The sequence below is a fragment of the Haliotis asinina genome, chromosome 15 (assembly GCF_037392515.1).
Source record: "Haliotis asinina isolate JCU_RB_2024 chromosome 15, JCU_Hal_asi_v2, whole genome shotgun sequence".
In the NCBI taxonomy this organism is placed as follows: Eukaryota; Metazoa; Mollusca; class Gastropoda; order Lepetellida; family Haliotidae; genus Haliotis; species Haliotis asinina.
Genome location: NC_090294.1, coordinates 11,088,471 through 11,105,303, shown reverse-complemented (window position 1 = coordinate 11,105,303; position 16,833 = coordinate 11,088,471). Strand labels below are relative to the sequence as shown.

General features: G+C 38.6%; 2 protein-coding genes across 2 annotated transcripts; one reads left to right on the top strand and one right to left on the bottom strand.

The window, feature by feature from the left end:
• Positions 1–1,400: 1,400 nt before the first annotated feature.
• LOC137266109 (M-phase inducer phosphatase-like) lies at positions 1,401–8,975 on the bottom strand. Its single transcript, XM_067801611.1, has 8 exons — positions 8,958–8,975; positions 7,628–7,765; positions 6,149–6,343; positions 5,473–5,562; positions 2,553–2,714; positions 2,128–2,255; positions 1,771–1,888; positions 1,401–1,562 (listed from the first exon to the last, which is right to left on the bottom strand). The coding sequence occupies exons 1-8, from the start codon at positions 8,973–8,975 to the stop codon at positions 1,401–1,403; spliced, it is 1,011 nt and encodes a 336-aa protein (XP_067657712.1).
• Positions 8,976–12,811: 3,836 nt separating this feature from the next.
• Positions 12,812–16,785, top strand: LOC137266108 (M-phase inducer phosphatase-like). The gene is made up of 8 exons (XM_067801610.1): positions 12,812–12,832; positions 13,196–13,441; positions 13,960–14,040; positions 14,783–14,863; positions 15,370–15,531; positions 15,671–15,798; positions 16,263–16,380; positions 16,627–16,785. The coding sequence occupies exons 1-8, from the start codon at positions 12,812–12,814 to the stop codon at positions 16,783–16,785; spliced, it is 996 nt and encodes a 331-aa protein (XP_067657711.1).
• Positions 16,786–16,833: the final 48 nt, after the last annotated feature.

Here is a 16,833-nt window from a genome sequence, read left to right as displayed (position 1 = left end):
AATTGTCGCTATCTATACTTATCTTGGTATCAGGCGTCATCGAAATTGAACGTTTGCAACAGGCGCCATCGAAATTGAACGTTTGTAACAGCAATAGAAAGTTTAGTGGAAAATGCAACAAAAGAAATGCTTTCGCTGTTGAAAATAGCTCGTAATTTGAATGTATCTTTACATTGACAGCTTTCGATACTATGATTCAGAATTATGAGGTTTTGTATGTCTATCGATAACAGAGAAAACTTAGAATTTCTAAAATATGTTTGTGGTCTTCGAAACTCGAATTAGGAACATGTCCGCTATATATATATGTATAAGAATAATTTCAATCAGGCTATATGAGTAATGAGTAACGCATGCTTTAACAAATATGGTCATCTACTATACGAGTAATGTGTAATCCATAAATATGGCCATCAGCTACACGTGTAATGAGTAACGCATGCTTTAATGAAGATGGTCATGTACTATGCGAGTAATGCATAACGCATGCTTGGTCCAGTCTTGTAAAGTCATATTTTGCGGTCGTGCAATTTGGAACCAGAACTAGTTCGTGAGTACAAGCTTAAATATGCATAAATATGCATTACCGGAAGTAGCGCCGTGTGAGACCTAGTGGCCCTATTAACGCTTTGCGACGAGCGCTACGTACATTCTAATGGAAGAAGCAGCGAGAGATGCCATAGTTTCAAAAAACACGGCTGAAAGAAGGTTAACATCTTTATTGACAAAAAGGGATACAAGCATAGCAGATGTATGATGGACATTTATACGTTTCGTTTCAATTTTAAAGTAATTACAATAAATACAAACAACAATAGACACGATACAAACCTGGATAAGTAAAATATTGGTCTACAAAATACTAATACTAATATTGGAAAAGCACAATTACTGGAGGGATGGTGAGAGCTTGCCTTTTGTATCGTCAAGTGTTTTAGTTCATACAAATAGAGGGACTAACAAAATACATCAATAAATACATGCACAACGTTAATGAATAAATATATTAAACATGATTTCAGTGGGAACATGCAGAGACGGTCAACAAGTTAAACCATGAGTTTAATATTTAAAAGTAGATTCTACAGTAGAGCTACGAAACTCTAATGGGTCGACAATGTCAATACAGCACTCGACCACGCTGCACTAGCGAAATACATTACAACAGTTCAACAAGTCCAACAACTCACAACAATCTGAGTAAACAATAGTTTCAACAAGCACTGCTACTTCCGCACAATTATATCTATACCGGTACATTCATTGAGCCCACGCACTGCCATTTTCGGTATCCCAACTCCTACACAAGGTTAATCCACTTAAAACACCGGGATATTATCATATTGCGTTATTCACATGTTTTGTGATTACATTGATCTTCCGTGAACGCAGTTATTCATTCACAACGTGAAGGTAGAGGGTGACATTTCCAAAACCTGTCTCCTTTGAAATGCTCTCTTCCTTTCTCGTACTGCGTGAGACTTGGTTGACCGGAAGTGGCGTAATACAGAGCTGTAATCTTGGTGCAGCATGGGACGGTATGTCTGGGGCTGGCATTGGTCCTGCAATCAACGTTTTAATGTTATAACAGTTTCTGTTTTATCATTCCGTTGTAATGTTTGTTCCGTTCGTATACAGACATCCCCTAGAGGCTTAAGAAGTCATCATTCAAGTTCAAGAAAACAATTTCTCAACATACTTGTGTAAGTGTACCTATCTCCCTAGTCCATTTTGACGTGTAATTATTAGAAGATAAAACGTGCAACGTACCTGATGTTGTTCATAAAATGCTTTGTAACCGCCATCTAGTAGGTACACTTCCGGGTGAAAGAGAAACGGGTAGCGGTCACTGTTCAGTTTCCGATCAAGACTTCTTAGATGGCGAAGTCTGTAACACACAGTATTAAAATGAAATTCAAACTATATTTACATCACTACAGAACCTTGATGCAATCTTCACGCCGTTAGAACGACAGTCCGGGTTATGAAATCGCTCGTGAAAGTGGTCAAGGTCACTCATATATCGCAAACAAATGCCCCCGGGGAACAATATTTTCGGATTAACGAGATCCCCCTCAAACTCCCCTTTTCAACAGCATACAAAGTATATTTGTAGGCGTTACTTACAGTTTAGGTCCCCTCTCAGAGGAAAATTCACAATGGAAAATAAGGATGTTTCTTTCGGTTGACTGTCTCCCACGCCCGTTGCTGAGTAGGTCCGTGATAAGGGCCTCGGTAAAGAGGTTTAGGGCTCCCTGAAAGGATGAAAAATCATTGTAGTGATCGTTACGTTACCATATTCTAATGCAGTATATATAAGTACAACAGCAAAAAAACCTCAATTTTCGAAAAAATGAAAAATAATAAAAGCCAGACAAAAAGCCAGAGTCGTCTTTCTTTTGCTGTTCCGTATATTTCAGTCAGTTCTGATAAAAGTGACAGAGGCGTGTGTCAAATACTCAATATGGCGGAAAGCACACGTAAAATCATCTCCAACTCATCATCGTCGTCATCAAATGACCGATTTCCTTCCCATCCACGTTTGTACTGACCTCAATGTGTCCGCCTTCGTATTCGTACGGGTACCGGCAGTCAATAATCTGGTATCCGGAAATAGCGTCTTCGTATTTCCCTGCCAGAAGTTGGCTGACAGTAGATGCTGACACTGACTTGAGGTCTTTGTGCTTCCCTTGCACGGTTGGGAGACAGTGTGTCTGCAAACATAATTGGTGGTCTTCATATAGGGTACCGAAACGGGCAACACGTGTTGGATGTTTCATATCTTACGTCAAAAAACTCGGAATTACTACGGCTATGTGAACTTGGTCTGCAAATAACGTTCCAGTGACAGATCCTGAGCATCAGTTTTTACAATTGGCATACGATGACGTATCTGACCACCGGGCCTAGTTCTTAGGGCAGTAGCCCAGTGGTTAAAGCGTCCGCTCGTCGTGCCGAAGGCCCGGGTTCGATTCCACACATGGTTACAATGTGTGAAGCCGATTTCTGGTATCCCCTGTCGTGATATTGCTGGAGTATTACTAAAAGCGGCGTAAAACCCAACTCGCTCGCTTCTAGAATGGGATACTGAAAACAGTTATTCCTTGCCTGGAATACCGACACCATACACACGTACAAAGATGTACACTGACATGAACATACGTAAATACCTGTAATAAGTCATGCAAGCTCCTAATAATCAAACTAATTCGAATTCGAATCAATACCACAGCTTACCAATACCTGTCATGTGTCATACAAACACCCACACCAAAGCCATTAAACTATCCTCAATCCCACACAATATTTGACAGCAGGTATCATGTCAACAATACCCACATTGCCTGGAACAAGTAAACCGATGGCTTTCAAATCTAAAATACTGAAAAACCGAGGTCCAATCCTATACAGATGGGTGTGGCCTCATTACCTTGCCTCAGCTATCTCCTGATGAGGTGCGTTCCCATTGAAACAAGTCTGAGTGAGGGAATGTTTCATTCGGGTTTTCAGTTTCACTCGGACAAGGGAAATGACCTTTACGCCATTACTTAAAATACCTCACAGCAATACTTACTACATAATATAATTCACCTGATAATTATAAATATAATTCAACATAATTCACCTGATACGAAATACTACTACCTGACCTTCTCCTGGCTAACGCTAACACCTGTGTAAACCATTACCTGGAATTGCATGACATGACACGAACATTAAACAGAGAAAAGTGTGAAATCTTGTAGAGATTATATATATGATATATATCATATTTATTCGTATAAGCGTTTGTAATTTGGGCTATATCTGCCCTGTGGATATAGAAAATTGGCATTACGTTGTCATCTGTAAATGGCATTTATTTATTTATTTATTTATTTATTTATTTATTTATTTATTTATTTATTTATTTATTTATTTATTTATTTATTTATTTATTTATTTGGAATGTCCAGGAGGACATCCTCTGATTAGCTAACCATTTTTCTTCAAGTGGACATCGTTGTCAATGTTTGCGTCATTGTAAGCAATAATTGAAAATAAATTCCAACATCCTTTCCAAAAGGTCATTTTAACCATCATAATAAAATATGAAATACAGGATCCGAGTATCTGGTGGCGATACTGTCACCTATAACTTCAAAGTCATATTGCTAGTACAGAGTCGAACTGGATTCCGAATGCCACAAAGAAGAAACATGATGTCAACAATTACAGTGCACTGTGGCACTAAAGAAGCAGATGCCAGTATAACATTAAAGACTCTCAGACTAAATTCCATGATATGTACCTGCGATCCGTCGCCAACAAGACTTCTGTCGATCTCCATCTTGTCCACGGCAGTCTTCACAACATCTGAAGTTACTTCAGTGAGGAATACCTGTAGTTTCAAATGAGAGAGTTACATCCAAATGCAAATCTCAGAATAAGTAAACATATATTCTCGCACTGGGAAACCACTCCGATTTCTTGCTTCTGGAAGTTGAATCTGAGCAGATATTTCAAATACCTGTTATCATCTCGTGTGTGAGTGAGTGGGCTTTGAACGATATTCCCGTCTAATTGATCTGACAGGGAATCGATGTGATATAGGTATTGAAACGTGCACCACTTGTGGAAGGAGTGTGTACGCACAGTTGCCCAAGACGACAGGACCATTCATGGCTCATTCATGGATAATAAACGATATGTTCTTCGACCGTGATGGGTAAACACAAATTGTAACGCAAGTAATGGTTCGTTTTTGTTGTCGAATTGTTACTCAATCCTCTGATACTGTCTCCCAGATGAAGAAGTCCATAAACGCGCAATGTATCCATACCTTGCAATAGTTTGCAATCCATATAAAATCATTAAACAGAGAAAAGTGTGAAATCTTGTAGAGATTATATATATGATATATATCATATTTATTCGTGTAAGCGTTTGTAATTTGGGCTATATCTGCCCTGTGGATATAGAAAATTGGCATTACGTTGTCATCTGTAAATGGCATTTATTTATTTATTTATTTATTTATTTATTTATTTATTTATTTATTTATTTATTTATTTATTTATTTATTTATTTATTTATTTATTTATTTATTTATTTATTTATTTATTTATTTATTTATTTATTTATTTGGAATGTCCAGGAGGACATCCTCTGATTAGCTAACCATTTTTCTTCAAGTGGACATCGTTGTCAATGTTTGCGTCATTGTAAGCAATAATTGAAAATAAATTCCAACATCCTTTCCAAAAGGTCATTTTAACCATCATAATAAAATATGAAATACAGGATCCGAGTATCTGGTGGCGATACTGTCACCTATAACTTCAAAGTCATATTGCTAGTACAGAGTCGAACTGGATTCCGAATGCCACAAAGAAGAAACATGATGTCAACAATTACAGTGCACTGTGGCACTAAAGAAGCAGATGCCAGTATAACATTAAAGACTCTCAGACTAAATTCCATGATATGTACCTGCGATCCGTCGCCAACAAGACTTCTGTCGATCTCCATCTTGTCCACGGCAGTCTTCACAACATCTGAAGTTACTTCAGTGAGGAAAACCTGTAGTTTCAAATGAGAGAGTTACATCCAAATGCAAATCTCAGAATAAGTAAACATATATTCTCGCACTGGGAAACCACTCCGATTTCTTGCTTCTGGAAGTTGAATCTGAGCAGATATTTCAAATACCTGTTATCATCTCGTGTGTGAGTGAGTGGGCTTTGAACGATATTCCCGTCTAATTGATCTGACAGGGAATCGATGTGATATAGGTATTGAAACGTGCACCACTTGTGGAAGGAGTGTGTACGCACAGTTGCCCAAGACGACAGGACCATTCATGGCTCATTCATGGATAATAAACGATATGTTCTTCGACCGTGATGGGTAAACACAAATTGTAACGCAAGTAATGGTTCGTTTTTGTTGTCGAATTGTTACTCAATCCTCTGATACTGTCTCCCAGATGAAGAAGTCCATTAACGCGCAATGTATCCATACCTTGCAATAGTTTGCAATCCATATAAAATCCACTGAAAGCCATTAGGCAGCTTATAGGCATTGACGTTGGATCGAAATCGGCCTTCCAACGACCAGTCCTAACTGTAAGAAATTATCGTTTAGGTGGAATATAACAAAAACATACCTCATCATCGCCATCGTCAACGTCGTTGTCGATGAAGAGTCGTTGTCGTTTTTCACATACACGGTTGTCGTCGTCGTCACTGTCGTCAACAGACTCGGTGCGTGATCTTTTAAAAGAGAAAAGCGACCTTCGAACCTGAGTGAGGTCAAAACTCCGTTTTGTAGACCTGGTCTCGGGTGTATCCAGTGAAAAGACCTACAGAGATAGAGCTGGATGTCAATTGATGAAAATACTGTCATCGGTAGATATGGGTTTACAGTATAGGAATTTGGACATCAGTGGATCTCTGTGTTAAGGGATGGGAAAAAGACATAAGTAGATCTGAGGTGAAGCGGTAATAAGGACACCAACGGATGACTGTGTTACAGGATGGGAAAAGGACATCAGAAGATCTGTGGTGAAGCGGTACTAAGGACACCAATGGATGACTGTGTTACAGGATGGGAAAAGGACATCAGAAGATCTGTGGTGAAGCGGTACTAAGGACACCAATGGATGACTGTGTTACAGTATGGGAAAAGGACATCAGAAGATCTGTGGTGAAGCGGTACTAAGGACACCAATGGATGACTGTGTTACAGGATGGGAAAAGGACATCAGAAGATCTGTGGTGAAGCGGTAATAAGGACACCAGTGGATGACTGTGTTACAGGATGGGAAAAGGACATCAGAAGATTGTGGTGAAGCGGTACTAAGGACACCAATGGATGTCTGTGTTAAGGGATGGGGAAATAGCATCAATGTGGCAGGGTAGGTTATTGGAATAAAAACGTCTGTTGCGGACCCTAATGGACTTGTTGTCAATGGACCTATAATAAAGAACGGGAAAATGGACAGCAATAGATGTTGGTATAGAGTTATGCAACAGTATGTGTAGGTATTATCTAACCATTGGAATATGGACATAAATGAAGTTCACAAGACGGAAATATGAATCCCCAGTTGAGCTTTGATTTTGGAGTGAGTGACTCAGACTCAGCAATATTCCAGGTATATGCGGCGGTCTGTAAATAATCGAATCTGGACCAGGCAATCCAGTGATCAACAGCATGAACATCGATCTACACAATTTGGATATAATGACATGTTGTCAACCAAGTCAGTGAGACTGGCCACCCGATCCCGTTAGTCACCTCTTACGACAAGCATGAGTTACTGAAGATCAATTCTAACCACGATTTTCACGGGTGGGCACCAACTGAGCAATCTTACGAGATGTATTATCGTTTTGTACATAGAATATTATATGCCGTTGTACCAGCCTTACATTTGCACCTGAACCTGGTACAAATGTACATGAACCTGGTACAAAATTGCAGGGTAATGAAACGATACATTCATCCATAGAAATGTTTGCCCATCTTGATATGACAGCAAAATGACCTATGATTAACAGAAAACAGAAAAATGAAAGCTGAAAACAAAACTTAGTATATGACATTTTGAAGAAATAATACTGTCATGTATTCCAACACTCACCCCTACAGACATGTCTGGGGACCCATAGCCACTGTCACGTGACAAATCTTCGTCGTCACTCAGCAAACTCGTGGTTCGACTTTTGACGGTTACCAGGTCATGACTTGTCCTGACAGTCGGGGAGGCTGAATGATCCATCTGTAGACATACAAACAGAAAACAGTATGTATTTGCTGATCTCACTGTGCCCATTGGACTATTTGCTATGACACAATATGTCGCTAAAATTACATTGGTGAAAAAAAAAGTGTCCAAAACATTTCTACAGATGACATTAAGATTACTTTTTATCGATCCCATCCCTAATGTGATTCGATTCTTAATTAATACATTTGTGCACAGCAATCTCACCTTAAATAGTCTTGTGTACTGCACGGCAATTATTAAAATATCACTGAAAAATATATTAAAACGTTTTAAAAATACACCATTTTCAATTATGAATCAATTTCTCGTTATGCTAGTACAGAACATAACAGTAAATCCTAACATGTCTTCATATAATATACATCTAGATCAGAGCTGCATGGGTAATTAATTTATAACCAATACGATTGTTTGAAAACTGATACAACCACAAAAATGACCACAATGCGCGCATTCTACATTTTTTTGTTAAATTTACAAAACAATAATACATCAGTACAATAAGGCCTGAACTGAACTGACCTAAACGAAACATTTACCAAATGTTCAAGAAGTTATAAATGCTACCATTTAATATGTTAGCGATGTTTTCTGTAACAGAGTATGCTCTGTTATTGTCATTACCTATGATCTGTGTGTGTCGCGATCCAGAAGCAGCGGTGAAGAATGGCAAACCGGGGTTTCTGTCGATATATATTCGTCCAACATAAAAGCACAGCTCTCTTACTTGAGTTTCACACAATAGGTGCGACCGGACAATCTCCAAATTGAATAGCTGTGCAAACTAAAACAACCACTGGCTCCCATGTCCACGCTATCCTGCCTCACCGTGTGTGGTTACAGCACGAACATCCGCGCTTGTTTAGAAATTTGGATTTGGTGTAAACAACAACACAGATTAAGTAAGTCGATTCAGCCTGTGTAACGTCCACCCGCAAACCATCACAACCCACGCGTAGCTTTGTGGCAAAGGGAGGTAACTGATGTGGACATTAATCTTAATTGGTTTAATTGTCAAAATATTTTTAAAACGTAAATGGCTACTAGCTATTAGGAAAGGGGTCAAATGGATTTCGGCTTGTATATGGTCTCTTTGTGTTTATAAGCATACAATTTGAGATGCGTGTTTGACAATGATTTTCACGGCTTCGGTAGGAAGGTGCTTCGTATTTTGGTTACATACTCGATTTTCAATAGCCATGGCAGTATATTGTTTCTCACGTCAGAAGAAATGGCGACTTCACCTTTGACCTGAACGGCTTTATTGTTGTTTTTAATGCATAAGAACTCCGTTATTGTTTTTAAGGCCGTTTGGGGTGATTTAATTCTTAAATAAATTAACACATCTATTACAGACCATGACGCTTTAAGTACGTTTAAGGGGAGAAAACTCCTGTCATGACGTTTCACTATTACCGTTTTATAGGTAGAACTTTACTATTACCCATAAGAAGTTATCAGGGTTTCCACTTTAACTGGAAGAATTTGTACCACTTTTAAGGACATTTCATGGTTTCCACTTTCATTATAAGTATATTTGTTGTCATTAACTACGTTTCATCAGAGACCATATAATATTATATGGTCTCTGGTTTCATAGTTTCCACTTTTACGAAAAAAAAAGATTATAATCTGAAACGACGTTTCATGGTTTCCACTACTACTTGTAAGTAAAGCAATGATATCGTTACCACTTTTAAGGGAAACATTTTGGTTTCTGCGAAGACGTTTTATGGTTACTGTTTCGTGGATATTTGTTATCTATTGGGATTCGACTGGGAGTCAAATGGAATCAAGGCAGGAACAATAGCCTTTTCGTATGTGTCTGCAATGTACATCTCTGAACACCACGTACATGCAATATTAAGTCAACCATTAAAAACATTACCATATTACAAATCCATCAGAAAATATATTTTATTCAACTGCTTTCTGCACTAAATAAACTGGTCAAGGGTATTGTATACATACAAAGTAACGAAACCTGGAATGTTATGTGTATATCCGAGCAGTGTAAAAACAACACGTTGTGAGATAAAGGATACAGTTTTGCTTGAGTTAATAAAGACATATACTAAAATTAGCAGTAAGCATCACCTTAGTGTTGTTTCACATATCAGCGATTTGTCTACCATAGTCACTGTTTACAAGCCGTCGTAACAAAACTAAAAGTGTTGAGTGTTGCGTAAAGAGTTCTCTATCACTCACGTCAAGATTTCTAGCCTTACTTTGATGAAAATAAATTACATTTTCACAATGAGGATTGATATAGTTTGCCATCGTTACTAAAATGTGTTTGTGTTGTTGTGTTTGTAAATGACGTGACAGAGATGTGATGACTATAAGAACACTGCTATGATCACATGAATAAGAAACTGGGAAAAGATTTACAGCAATAGCTCATCGCTCTGAAGGCACAAAACTCCGCTTGTTTTCTCCATCTCCAGTGAATCAAACTAAAAGTGCTTTATGGTTCAACGTCTTTATTAGACAAGGTCAGAACGTCTCGAGACAGATTCTAGTCTCTTCTTCAGGTAAAAGCACTTTTAGTTTGATTATTCCAACTTCTAAATGCCTTTGAAACAACACATCTCCAGGGTTTTCTAGGTCATCATCAAGTAATGACTACACGACTCCACGTTTCCACCTTAACACATGGGACGAGTGTTTTTTCAACGATTGCAAATTTGTGTCTGTATCGCATAAGCCACCTGGGCCCCGATTAACAAAGCCATTTAGCGTATTAATTCGTTGTACCATGAACAGATGCGTCATTACCACGAATTCATTTCAACAAGTACACACGGGTCACGTGAGATGACCTAGAGGTAATCTGAAACTGAATAACTCACAAAACGCAAACTTAGAAGAAAGAAGTAGATGTTTTGCACGTTTTCATTCAGTGATTTATGATCGGTAACAAGACAAGGACATCACTTTCTCGATAACGGTGTTAGAACCTACATCGAACATCGCATTCATTCCAGTAAAGAAGTTGATTCTTCTTCGTCAGTACCTCAACAATACATATGAGAAGGAAGGACACAATACAAATATAATATATTTATAAGTTTAATTAGATTTTTGGTGTTTTTGATCTCATTGACTCTACGGTAACAATATAACCGCAGCTTTAATAAATGAGTACAGATGTGTCAAGAGGGATACTGGGACACCATTAGGAACGTCTAGTCTCTGAAATGGACATATTTTACAGACAACAAACACTGTACACTGTTAAACACAAAATAATCTTAAAACATCATGGAAAATGCTCCAGAGGTCATGTCTTCATTTTAAACTGTGCAAATCTTGCCACGCATTTTAGAACTGCATGGGCGTTTATGTATTTGGTTCATGGTCTCTATCACAGACTTGGACGTCATAACGATTTTCTCTGGTCCAAATAACAGCAATTTCAACTACATAATGACAAATGTAACAATATCTCCACAGCTCTGATCAGAAATGGCCTTGTCAGCATTACTACTTTGCGTTGCATGTGTAATCCTGTGTCAATATTGAGAGTGATACATGTTTATGACCTTAGTCTCGGTTTACAGATTTGTGTCGTCTGCTCCATGACACCACGTTGTTACTTCAATTACGTCAGCTAACCCTCGAAATATTCCACCTTGGCTCCCTTAACACATTGCCTAACGGTAGATATGACTAACATTTCATGCAGATTATCTCATTAATCGGCTACTAATTAGCTAATCCCTTCCCACGACCCGGTACAGATTCTCGCCAACTCAGCTTACCTCCCTTTCCATCATTGCAACCGTAGGCTACTTCTCCGACAGGTCATACTCATGTTGGTAATTAACACATTCTTATGGGATTAATTGACAGGCATTGTTTTCGCGGCTGTTCTGAGAGGTGAGATTGAAACGATGACTCGCTTGGTGCTACTCAAACAAGCAGAACCAATTAGCATTTTACACTAATTATTACCTGGAAATGTCACTGAGACTTCCATATGGCTAGGATTGGATTAAGCGATTGTTTACATGTAAATACAGTTGACAACCAGATGGCCATACATACAAACAGCATAAGTACCGGCTCGTAATTCCATTCTCAACATAACTGTTCAGTCTCTCGCTTTGGATTACACGAGTGAGCTTGGGGTGTTTGATTGGCGATTTTGGCCTGTGTTGTTCTCGTGAGTATACTGGAGGTTTTTCCCGTTTACAATTATACTAGTTAATTTAATTCGATTTCAGACTTTGTTAACTTTGCTAAAAGACATATTATGAAACATTGCTCAAACTGAGTGCGTTCTATCTACGCGAATATATTGTCATGTACGGATTTACCATAGCAGTGAAGTGAAATAGTCTGAGATTGTGGGCAAGAATTTATCGAGTGACTACCTTTGAATTTGACGGATGACAGAATTTGACATTGTGTATGAACAACAGATTCTTTATTTCGTTACTTTTTTTTAAACCCGGCGTTTCGACATAGATCCTTATGTAAAAATAGTAGGATGTTTGTATGTTTGTTTTTAAAAACAGTTACGATGCGATTGTTCATATTTTGTTCATATCAATGCTAGTCGTATTAATTATCATATATTGCCATTTCTGTTATGGATACTTTATTCCGTGTTATCATTTTACGGATGTTTCTCTTAAATATTTGAATGACATACTGTCATGGTAAATGCCAGCGATACATTTTTAAAACCAAACGTCCACGGAATATATGCATATCTGTCGGAGACAACAGGAAATGCGTTGGTCTTGTCGTTGTATTTGCAAGCAGTAAATAATCATATGTCACACAGGAAGAATATTGTTAGAAGTCGTAAATGGAAACTTTTGTTTACTGTTATATCCTGTGGATTTTACAGTATGAACAATAACCCAGTATCAACATTTTACGGGCGCTTCTTGTGATGCTTGAATTTGCTCACTACAATATCGCTGGACAAATCAGATAAATGTGAAGTATAAGTACAAGCAGTGTAATTTCCGCATCTATATTTAGTAAATGAACGTATCCTTTTCACAGCTCTGGTTGACCAAGATGCCTAGAAGACGATTAGCGGTGAGCATGTCTCTGCATGTTTTATTTACATCTAGGTGTTTGTTTACAACAATGACGAATTTATGGGCAACAATGTGCTTTATTTTGAACTTCATTTACTACCCATTAACTTGTCCTTTTTATACTTTGTTAATGCACCACTGTAACAAACAAATATATGGCACTGAATACATTTTTAATAAACCTCACATTTTCGAAATTCGACATTAACAGGTGCATATATGTTGCAGTGCTTCTGCTTGCGATGAAACTAAAGAATGGCCTCTGACTCTTATCAGTACGCTTGATGAATGGATTAAAAACGTGACACGAACGAAAGAACACGTGTGTATGTAGAAGTTGATTAACAAATTTGATTTGCAGTTCAACGATTCCATGTCTCCATGCTGTCTTCCCAACCCAGCCAAGATACGTCACATGACGACGCCTCAGATCATCAGCTTGGGTGAAGAGTACCGAGGTACGTCACACCCAATGAGTGACACTGACATGGAGAGTGGGTCACGTGACGGTCATGTGACCCCGAAGCGCATCACTTCCCCGTGGTACTCTGAGGTGGAGGAGGATTTCACCGACAGTGGCATTGACTCTCCCGAGAACACAACAATGGTACGTAAAGAGCGATAGCCATTCAAACCTTGACTTAATAATTACTGAAACAATGTATTTAAACTTAAACGGACAATCGTACACAGACACACGAACGTTTATATCCTGTACATGCTGGGCAAAACTGTTAAAGACGTATTCATTTATTCTGCTAAAAGACAACGCAAGGATGGCCAGGTGTACTTAACAAATGTTTTAAGCTGGACAGTAGTATGGACGAATGGGGGTGATCCTTCACTTTTCTGAGTAGTATATACACGTGCACATTTATTTTCAGATTACCGAATGGATCACTGTACAAATGAGTGGAAATGTTGGGGTTTTTTACATAAAATTATCATACCATTCTTACACCCTCAGTGCCATTTTGTTACCGGAAGCGTTTATTTATTATGTCCCTTTGGTGTTTCTCTTAAAAACACTAGAGAAGAAAAGAAAACCTTTCGAGAGAAGCATGGTTAGATTCAAAGGTTTTTGGGGAAAATAAGTGGAATACATACGCTTGTTATCGGTTTCAGGAACCCGAGACGCCCACAAAGGGCGACAACTCACCTCAGAGCATCCCAAGAAAATTCCTTTTCAAGCCGAATGCTCACGAGGTAACTACTGCTCTAAAGAATGTGTTGGCAACGTATTGAGAGCTGAAGAAGATATCAAAATCGAACACATGATAGTCACCATTACCACTTGGCTTGATCTGGGGCAACGTTTGAATGCGATGCTCAGTGAAAGGCATTACCTTTTTGTTTTTTACATTAAAAACATTATTAAACATTATTAAATCCAAATTTTTTTATGACAGATATTTTCAACTTAATTGCAATCACAGCAAAGATGTTTAAAAAACAACCAAAAATCAAATGTTGCCACTATGAGGGTACCATAATTTGCAAAATAGAGTTGCGTCCCCTAGGCGTGATGTGATACTATGGTCGTTGGTAAGCGACTTCCAGATTCATCCGGAAAGTTAACCTTGGTAACACCAAACCCACATTTACCGCTGATGGCACTTCAGCGGTAAACGTCCCACAGTTGTCTGACGTTTAGCTCTCGTCTCACATTTTGTTCTTAAAGAGAATGTACCCAGCGTATATACGGACATATCAAGATCTAGTGGTCAGTACAACTTGTTTAATGGTTCTTCCCTTTGTTCATGAGACCAGTCAGTGGATTGTCTGGTCCAGACTCAATTATTCACAGACCACGTTTCATATACAAGTATACTGAGTGCATCAAAGTATCACTTACACGAATAGAAACTATTTTGGATGGAATACAATTTGCACATTCCTCCTCAGAAAGCGTGTTCTCCATGTTCTATAATACATATCATATTTTCAGAGCTTGTGTTTGGAGTCCCTGAAGACAGCAGTCGAGAGGATGGAGAGTGAAGAGGCAAACCTCATCGGGGACGGAACTAAAGTAAGCTGAGATAACAAACTGTGCTAAGGAAGGTTTGATAGGGATCATGAAATGCAAGCATGTCTGAATTTGGGTACGGACCATATGACCCTCTCGATAAGTGTTAGTAGTTAAACGAGGCAAGACAAATTGCCTTGTAGTTTAAATCAACTTTCTCTGCTAACGTCTAATTTCAATGTTATAATTATTCTCAATCTAGAAGCAAACTATTCTTCAAATGAACACAGCTATAATGTCTAGACCAAAGGTGTCAACACTGGATTGTCTGAGTCCAGAATCGATTTTTTATTTGTCAAACGGCTGTTTAGGGATCAATTACATTGTCACACTGGATGGCCACACAAAATGATTTTACGAGTGCTTGTACCTGGTACTTCCACAGAACTAAATCAGGCGTATTCTCATGTGCAAATAGGTAACCTGCACATAATTAGGATTCATTTGACCCGAACCAATACTTGTGAGGCCCTCCTAAAGTTTCAAAGACATGTTCTCTATATTTCTAGGCACACTCTCTCCCTACAATCAAAGGCAGACACAAAGATCTCAAGTCAGTGTCTCCACTCACAGTCAGTCAACTACTGGACGGGAAATACAGCGACGTCATTTCCGGGTACCAAATAATCGATTGCCGTTACCCGTATGAATACGAAGGAGGACATATTCAGGTAACATTAAAATCACGAAAACCCCTTTTTGACAAGTACCATCAACGTATCTTTAAATATTGAAACATCTCACATGAAAGAGTCACCCTTACTGTTTGCCTTATTGGGTCAACTAACTGTTTCGTTTACATCCTCTCAGGGGGCGCTGAACCTTCACACCGAGGCTCTCATAACGGAGGTACTCACTGCTCGACGAGGGAGTGTGTCCACTGAAAGGAATATCCTCATATTCCACTGCGAATTTTCATCGGAGAGGGGACCAAAACTGTAAGAATGCCATAAACCTTATCACACAATGGAAGAAACATCATACAAAAATGCACTATAGGTTACCATAGAATGCCCAACACCTCACCATGATAAACTGCCACGTAGATTAATGCTGACAAACGAATACTGAAATGCTAACTTTGGATTACGCAATGCCATTTATATTTCGGATTACACATTCTTCTTAAAGAACCGATTCTAGAAATCTTGTTAGGTTGAGTCCCATCCGGGTCAGGCACTTAATCACCAGCACACATTTTCAGCCAAAAGCCCTTCGAATGCCGTACATCACAAATGCATGCATTCTGTTCATCATGACCGATGTATTAATTTTCACAGAGAACTGAAGATGTGACTGTTCATTTTCGCTACAAATTGTAATGTATATTTTGTATTTATTTTGTATGATGCTGAATATGTTTCGTCAAAGCGACTATGGTCATATCATATTTCCCACACAGATTACGTCATTTGAGAAGAATGGACCGGAAGTTAAACATCGACTGTTACCCCTTCCTCTTTTACCCGGAAGTGTACCTGCTGGATGGCGGTTACAAGGCCTTCTTTGAAGAACATCGGGTATGTCATAGCAACGAAGTTTTTTTTGTGGTTATTCTGACAGATATCAGCCATATTGGATTTAATAGATACATTTTGTGGTTTCACATCACCGTGACATGTAAAGTAATATATGCCTGAAAGCTCTCCTTATATTCGGGCGCTGTCCAATACACAGAAAATAAGCCATTTTAAGAGTACATTTTCACCTGATTGGTAGGTAATTGACTGTTAGCAAACGTTTAAAATCAGTTTTTAATCTTTCAGCATCAATGTGAACCTGAAACATACCTCCCAATGGTACACGAATCGTATTCTCAGCAATTACGTCACTTCCGGACGAAGTCAAAGTCGTGGACAGCAGGCGAGAAACAGACCATGCGCAGTAGGCGCCTTGACGTGTCCCCTATCAAATGCCAATGGTAGCCGGTGTTTGTTGTTAAGTGTCAACTGTTTTACAAGCGACTGTGATAT